The sequence below is a fragment of the Motacilla alba genome, chromosome 2 (assembly GCF_015832195.1).
Source record: "Motacilla alba alba isolate MOTALB_02 chromosome 2, Motacilla_alba_V1.0_pri, whole genome shotgun sequence".
NCBI classification, from domain to species: Eukaryota; Metazoa; Chordata; class Aves; order Passeriformes; family Motacillidae; genus Motacilla; species Motacilla alba.
The window spans coordinates 776,876-785,122 of record NC_052017.1 but is presented as its reverse complement, the minus strand read 5'-3'; the positions used below and the strand labels follow the sequence as shown (position 1 = coordinate 785,122).

At 52.2% G+C, this 8,247-nt stretch overlaps 1 protein-coding gene across 1 annotated transcript in view; it reads left to right on the top strand.

Annotated features, from left to right (window-relative positions):
- Nucleotides 1-5,086: 5,086 nt before the first annotated feature.
- The window catches only part of LOC119698312, a 5,288-nt gene continuing 2,127 nt past the window's right edge, over nt 5,087-8,247 (top strand). The window contains exons 1-4 of the mRNA XM_038130069.1: nt 5,087-5,493; nt 6,045-6,150; nt 7,633-7,734; nt 8,084-8,224. Of these exons, the coding sequence (XP_037985997.1) occupies nt 5,128-5,493; nt 6,045-6,150; nt 7,633-7,734; nt 8,084-8,224 (715 nt within the window). The 5' untranslated portion in view covers nt 5,087-5,127. The remainder of the gene's footprint in view (nt 5,494-6,044; nt 6,151-7,632; nt 7,735-8,083; nt 8,225-8,247) is intronic.

Genomic DNA, 8,247 nt, shown 5'->3' with positions numbered 1-8,247 from the left:
AAATGGATCAGGGAGTCTCTGGTGGTTTTGATCCCCCCGATTGATCAGCCCTTGTTGGACACTCCATGCCCTGTGCTGTGCGTGCTGTGCTTATCTCCAGGAGCCAGAATAAGGGTGTTTGTCCCAAAAAAGAGCCGTCCCTGCTCCGTGTGCCCCCTTTTCCAGCCACATCCTGTCCTTCCCCATTCAGTGTCTCACACAACAGTCCTTGGCTGGCTCCACGGCTGAGACACAGCCCTTTATCTCCTGGCCTTATACAGAATCCAAAGTGATAAACCTGGGCCTGAAAAATGGCCAGCCTGGGACTCTACTGGCTTCAGCAGAATGCAGGCAAAGAGAAATATTTGAGAATTTAGGTAGGAAAAACCTGGTAGAGAGAAATAAGACCCCAGAGAGGAAATTAAAATGAGGAAAAGAGCTGAATTATTGCTGTCAGTGAAAACTGAGCAGCTGCAGAAAGAGTTAAGGAAGAAAAGGAGGAAGGCAAGCCCAAAATTGGAAAAATCAGAGGGGTTGAAAATTTCAGAGGGTCCCCCTGTGCTGCCATACCTAATTCCAGTGTGTCCCTTGTTAGCCAGGTTTGGGACACAGCAGCACTTTAACCCCTTGGTGCCCGGGCTGGTGTGCCCCAGGGCACTGCCCACACGGTGTTGGGACCCACAGCTCTAACTGGGGCCAACTCGGCTGCAGCTCCAGAAATTCCCATTCCTGCCACGGCAGGAATTTGCCATTGTGGTACTTTAATTTTAAACCAAGGAGTGCTGGTGCTGCAGTGGAGTCAGTGCCCTGTAGCCTCTGGAATTCTTTTGGGGTTAAGGTTGGCAGATTCCTGCTTCTCACCCAGGAGCCATAAATTAACCCGAGCAGTTTGGCACAGGGAGATTTTAACTCTTTGCCCTCCAGGTCCTACACCAGCATGCTGCTATGTTAATACTGGATATTGTGTCTATTAAAGATTTTTATTAATTGTTGACAAGAACCAGCTGGAATGTGAATATCCAGGCCATTATTCTGGCTGCATGGATAAGATTCCACTTGCTGCATGTGAGGCTATTAAGGAAATTTCCCTGCGTGCCCATCCAGGAGCCACTGTGGAGTCACGGCTGAGCATTGCCTGAGCTGGGAGCGGCTCCTGTGAGCCCAAGGGTCCCTGTTTGATCCCACACCACACTCACGCAGGTTTCCCCACAGACTCTATCCCAGATTTCCCGTTGCCGAGCCTCGGTGGGCTGGATCCTTGCTATAATTTAACCTTGATACCACGGCAGGGGAACAGCTCAAGGCGGTGCCTCCACGCAGGGACCTCAAACAAAGGAATTCCACCCCCTCTCCGGGCTTTTCTCACCTCACAACCTAAACGGAAAATGTGGGATGATCGGCTCCTGCTGTGTCCCTGAGTGTCCCTCTCGGCGCCCTTTGTTATGGAAAGCTGGGGCAGTTCCCGGCCCCTGGCTCCGGATTGTTTCCCTGGCTCCGGATTGTTTCCCTCCCCAGCGCCCGGGGTGCTCTTGCAAATGAACCCGGCTCGGATGGAGCGGGATCGCTTTCCGTGAGCCGTTTCCCGAGCTCCAGGAGGGTCGGGGGGTGTTGGAGGAGGTAAGGAATGAGCTTCGCCCGGTTCTCGGGATCACCCCGAGTTTCCATCCCGCTCTTCAGGGCACACAAGGGATTCTCTAATCTGCTCTTGTAGCAGCTGAGGCTCCAAGGAGTTAAGGCTGTGCCCTAAACACCGATAAGGAGCGGGATAGAACAGGATGTGGTTGGAGAGGAGGGCACGGCAGATTGCTGTTCCAACTCCTCCTGGGGACGCGGAGACGCGACAAACACGGGACAAGGCCAGCGGGGAAGCGAGCAGGGAGATCTGCCGAGGAGCACCGAGATCACCACAGCCCCTCAAAACCCCCCGACCCAATTCCAGAAAGGTCCGGCGGCAGGATTGCACACACTCTCATTTGCATGGGAAGTGGGAAACCTGATGCCGGGGCGGGGAAAATTTACCCATAAGAAGGTGTCCCCACAGCATCCTCGGGACCCTGCACACCCGGATCGGCGCTGGAGCCAGGACTGGTGATGTTCCCTGACCTCTCCCCGCTCCCCTCCCGCCTTTTTAATTTACTAATAGAAGATCAGGTGCTAACTCGTCGCGATTTCCATGCCAAGTGTGTCGTTTACTAATCAAAGCTCGCAGCTCTTTCGGGACCCTCTGTCTGTCGTTCCTTTGGACCCCGGGCATCTCCACACCTGAGGAACTTCCCTCCCCTCGGAGCGGGACACGGCGCTGCTCGTTAAACATCCTCCTTCCGAGAGCTTCTGCTCGTGTTCAGGGTTTCTCACGGGACTGTGTCGTGGCCTTGTAAGGACACGATTTATTCCTTTTACGAATAAGAGTCTGCATTTGTCACCTGTCACTTTGTCGGTGGCGTTGTAGGGAAAAAACAGAGAAACAGAGTCAGGGAAAAACCTGTTTGGGGTCAGAGCTCCTTCAATTTAAAGGAAACTTCCCTAAAGGAGCTTTTTTTTTTGAGTGCGTGTTTCTGCTCGAGTTTTGTCCGGATGTTTGATTCGCTGGCTGGAAATTTCAGGGGTTTTGATTGAAATTGTCAAGTGCCACGGGTCTTTCTGCAGCGGGAGGGGAAGGGAGGAGCGAGGCTGAAGCCGAGGAGGAACTGAGCGGCTGCCACCCCCCAAATCCCAAATCCCAGGTTTCGAGGCATATTTGCGCTGGGAAGAAACGGGCGGGGAGGCGGGGGCCGGTCCCGGGGTCGGCCTGCGCTCCAGGCGGGGGAGGGTCCCTCCGCTCCGAGACGGCGAATCCCGCCGGCACCCACCGGTGCTCAGAGAGGGAGTCCTGGGGCTCCTTCCCTGACCCGCGGCCGGTGCTCGGTGAGGAGTCCCGGGGCTCCTTCCCCGACCCGCGGCCGGTGCTCAGAGAGGGAGTCCCGGGGCTCCTTCCCCGACCCGCGGCCGGTGCTCGGTGAGGAGTCCCGGGGCTCCGGTCCCGTCCCGCGGCCGGTGCTCGGTGGAGGCTTCCGGTGTTTCGGTCCCGCCGCCGTTGCCACGGCAACGAGAGGACGCCGGCCCAATCTCCGCCTTCCTTCCCGTCTCGCCCAATCAGCGCCCTGCTTTCCCCTCGCGCTGGCCAATGGGGATGAGCGTCCCTCCCGCCCTCTCCTCGTGGAGGCCACGGCGCGCCGGGGGCTGGGCGGACCCGACGGACCAATGGCGTGAGGGAAATGATCAGGGCTGAGTTCCGATTGGCTGCTGCTGCCTGGCGCCGCCTGTGATTGGCTGCTGCGGCTCGGCGCGGCTGAGGGGGAGGAAGATGGCGGCGCGGGCAGCGGGGCGGCCGGGGCTCCTGAGGCGCTCCCCGGGGCTCCCGCGGCGCTCCTCGGGATGCGGAGCCGTGTCCGGCCTCGCCCTGCGGCGCCTTCCCAAGGGCCCCGGCCCCCCGGTGGCAGCGCCGCTACCCGCTTTCCCCACCGCTGTGGGACGGCGAGGGAGGCACAGACAGCCCCGGCATGTGCAGGCAGTGAAAGCGGGGCTGGGCTGGAGCTGTTTGTGTTGAAAAGGATCTGGAAGCTCGTCCAGTGGCACCCCTGCCATGAGCAGGGACACCTTCCACTGTCCCAGATTGCTCCAAGCACCGTCCAGCCTGATCTTGGACACTTCAGGGAACATCCGCAGCTTCTGTGGGCACCCTGTGCCAGGCCCTCCCTGCCCTCCCAGCCAGGAACTCCTTCCCTAAATCCCATCTCTTTCAGTTTAAAGCCATTTCCTGTGTCCTGTCCCTCCAGGCCTTGTCCCCAGTCCCTCTCCAGCTCTCCTGGAGCCCCTTCAGGCCCTGCCAGGGGCTCTGAGCTCTCCCTGGAGCTTCTCCTCTCCAGGGGAACATTCCCAGCTCTCCAGCCTGGCTCCAGAGGGGCTCCAGCCCTGCAGCAGCTCCGTGGCCCCTTCTGGACTCACCCCAACGTGTCCCTGCCCTCCCTGTGCTGGGGACACCTGGGCCCCAAGGAGCTGATGTGCTGCTGTGTCCCACGCTCCCGCAAGCAGCACGTTAGAACAGGATGTGGTTGGAGAAAGGAGGAACACGGAGGTGGGGCAGCACCTCCTGGGGCTGCTTCCCTTCTGCTCCAGGGAGATAAGGGCAGTGCAGGAATAGGGCTGGGAAAGGGACGCACAGTGTTAGCCAGGGATTGATCCCGGAGAGATGATCAAGAGCCCCAGAGCCCCTTTCCAGAAAGCTCTGGGAGAAGGGACATCCTCACTGAGTGTGCATCCTCACTCATTTACGTGTAAAAGGAGAAACCTAATTCCAAGGCGGGGAAAATTTACCTGTGAGAATGTGCCCTCGGGACAGGATTAGTGCTGGAGCCGGGATTGGTGATTTCCTTCCCTCTCCCATCTGATCTCCCTCTCTTTCTTCCCTCTTTTCTTTTTTTCTTTTATTTCTCTTATTACCAGAAGGTAAGGGCAAAAGTACCAATTTCCACGCTGAGTGTTTAATTTAATAATCGGGCTCTGTGAGCTTTTTTTGGACCTTCTGATCCTTGTGTCATTTTAACCCCGGATGTCCTTAAACCTTGGGATCTCCTTCTCTTTGGAGCAGGATCTCTGGATGGTTTATTCCCTTTTTCAGTGTTCCTGTCCAAAGATCTCCTCACTGATTGACACCCCTGAGACTCTGATATGATGGAGAGCTCTTGGCACACCCCAAACTTTCATTTTTTGGGAATTATTTGTCTCTCAGCCCTGCGCTGTATGCTGGATAACCTTGGGAGCTTGGGATCCCTTGTGGAATCACAAATGAACGAAGCTCACTGTGCGCATACCACAGGGGTTAATTAAATATTAATCTGCATATTCAGGGGGCATCCAGCTGATTTTTAAAGCTTTCTTTCCTTCTCAGATCGTTGATTTGAAGCAGCTGGGACAGACCTGGCTCCTCTCCGTGGGGAGCTCCTGTGGGAGGTTCAGTCCCGCGTTTCGCTCGGCCACCTCAGCTCCTCCTCTTTGCCAAAACCATGGGATTTTCGGAGCAGTTTAGACCTGTTTGGGACTGAGGTTGATTAAACTTTCTCCCGGGTGTGTTTTTTGGGGTTTTTCCCCCCCAGCTCCCGGGGTTTGACGATGGGTTATTGCGCGGCCCTGAACTGCCGCAACGGCACCAGCGGCGCCTACAAGAACACCTCGGTCAGTTTCTATGGATTCCCCCTCCAAAACAAAGCCCTCCTGAGGCAGTGGATCCAAAACATGGGCCGGGACATGGAGACCCCCTCCAAATACCAGTGCCTGTGCTCGGAGCATTTCGAGGAGAGCTCCTTCGAGGCGGACCCTGTGAAAATCCGCAAGAGACGGCGCCTGCTGAAGGAAGCTGTTCCCAGCAAATTCATCCTGGCCTTGGATGGCACCTGGCTCGTGGGGACACCCCGGGGCGGCGGCGACGTGACGAGCAACAAAACCCGAAAACGGATCCGGAATTCCGAGCCCTGCAGGGTAATTGAGGGGCTGGATAGTGGGGATAAATTAAATCAAATTAAAGGGAGATTTGTGTGTAAAGCCTTGGAAGCAGCTTGGAAAAACATCCCTTAGAGGGTTTAATTAATAATAATAATATTGTTATTCCCTAATAATAAGCTTTCATTACCAGGGAGGAGCTTTTCCAGCCAGTCTGACAGATCATGGCACTGCCTCAGGGTTTATTTAAAACACTGAATTATTTTATTTTTCATTTAAGGAAGAACCACATTCCCTGAGGGGGCTGGGTGTGGATGCTGACCACAGATAACTGTTTTTATGACTAATTTCTGACCCAGTTATTGGAGCAAATCATTGTTCTGGCTGAGTCACATCGCTTTAAAGCCTTTTCTCTCATTCTGGATTAGCAGGAGAAGGTTCTTATGTAAAATCCTTCATTAATATGCTGCTTACACATAGCACAGACATCGCTGGGAGCAGCTGGGAGGTGCCCACATGTTTAAACTGTTGGGATAAGAGGGTTTCAGGCATTCTCAGCTGCCCTGACTGTGGAGCATTTTGCTTTGTAGGTCCCTGGGATGTTTCCTCAGTGGCCACGTCTGCAGGATTGGCAGAATGAATTTTATAAGCAATTGCTGAAGGAGAAATTTGGACCTTTGATCACACTGGGAAGAGGTCAGTTTTCCCTCTCCAAAGGGACACACACACACTGGGTCTGGCCTGGCTCTTGTCGCTCCTCACATCCCTGGATTTTTAGAGAATTCATCTTTAAGAGCTTGTGAATCTTTGTGAGAGACAAGAAGCTCCACAATTTTCCTTTAAAAGGTTGAAGGACAGTTTAAGATCCCAGGGAATGCAGCTGCCAATAAAAACAAGGAACAAGGAATGGAAAAGGTTTGGATACAGGAGCTGCAGCGACACACTGTTGATTTTTTTTTGGTCTTGGTCAGGGCTGGGATTAAATGCGCAGAGACAATATTTTGTGTTTGGCCTTAGATATTTACTATTTCTTATCTATATTACAGTCTTACAAGTCATGAGTTCTGCAGTATTTCACCAACAAGTTATAAAATGGCCCCATATTTATCTCCACAAGGTCTTTTAAGGAAGAAAAAATCTAATTAAGAAATTACACCTAAATTATTTTTACTTTTAACCTAATAATTAATTACTTATTTCTTGTAATGTGAACTTTGTCTAATTATACAATACTACCCAAACCCATGAAGAAGAAGGTGAAGGATTAATCTTCACCCTAAAACTTCTATCTTATCTTTCTATCTCTTACTGTATTCTAAACCCTTAAACTCTGAGTTTCCCACCCTGTGATGTCACACACTTCTATCCAAACTCCACCCCCACAATCCCAGTTCTGTCATTCCATTTTGGAAGCTTCTCCACGGCCTCAGGTCAGTGCAGTGTTCTCCTGGGGGTCAGTGCCTGGCAGCACAGACAGTCTGGAATTCCCAGCAGCCAGGGATCCGACAGCACACGGGATAATCAATCCTGTACCCCCATTAATTACAGTGAAGTTGTGTTTTCCTCATCCCCAGCCCCTGATGTGTGTCTGGGATTGGGATTCACTGAAGAGAATTGAACTATTTTGATGCAGGAGTAGTGAGATAACTTGAATGATGCCCAGAAAATAAAGAAATGTCTATAAATAGCTTTAAATGCCCAACTGTATGTTTGCTTGAAGTCACTGATATTTTAAATCTGAAGCTGTGAGCTCTCCCTGGCTCCTCAGCATTCAGGTAACTCCTTGGATTGATTCCTAGAAGAACCTGCTGAAACTGGGGGCATTGCACAAGGAGGAATTAGCTGAGAAAAAAACAGGACTGAACCATAAAATCCAGCCCCACGCAGCTGAATTTGGGGTTAAGGCTCAAATCCAAGACCCTCCACTTTTCAACATTCAGTCTTCAACCTTCTGGGTGTCATTTCTGGAATATTTTATAAAAGCTGGAGCACAAGTCCTGTTCATCCCAGACCCCTTTAGACACCGGGGCAGCTGGTGCTTCTCCCTCCCCAATGGATCTTCTCCTAGAATAACAGAGATGCTCTTTAGAGAGTGGGTGACGCAGGGATTTGCTGGAAAACCATCAGGGGGAAATGTTATTAACCATCATTGCCATGTTCTTTCTGTTCCTTGTTCAGACTGTCCTGTTCCCAAAAGCCATATCCCAGAAGGAGGAGCAGCATGGGTCAAGGATCCGCAGGATTTGGAGGAAAGGAAAGTCCCTGCCAGCCTCAGCACAGGTGTGTGGTGCTGTGGGAATTCACTGGCAGCATCTTGAAATTGGTAGGATTGGAGGGATGGGGGAGATTCCAGCTCAGCTCTGCTTTTTGTTTTTTTTGTGGGGTTTTTTTTTGTTTTTTTTTTTTTTTTGTTTGTTTTTTTTGTTTTGTTTTGTTTTTTGTTTTTTGGGGTTTTTTTGAGGGGCTTTTTTTTTTTTTGGTTTTTTTTTTTTTTTTTTTGGTTTTTTTTTTTTTTTCCCACCCAAAACTTAAGGGTTTTGTCCAGAAGCAGCGAATCAGGAATTGTTGCTCTTTGGAGATTTTTCTGTCACATCACATAGAGGGAATGTTTGGAATCTCCTTGTTCCAGGCCATGGTGGTGCCATGACCCAGGGATCATCCTCGGGAACATCCCAAGCCCTGCACCACCACTGCTCTGACCTGGCAGAAACGTCGGGGAGCCGCCACAATCCGGCACCAAATCCAGCAAATCCCATGAAAATCAGGAGTGGTAACAGAGTCCTGGCGGGGCAG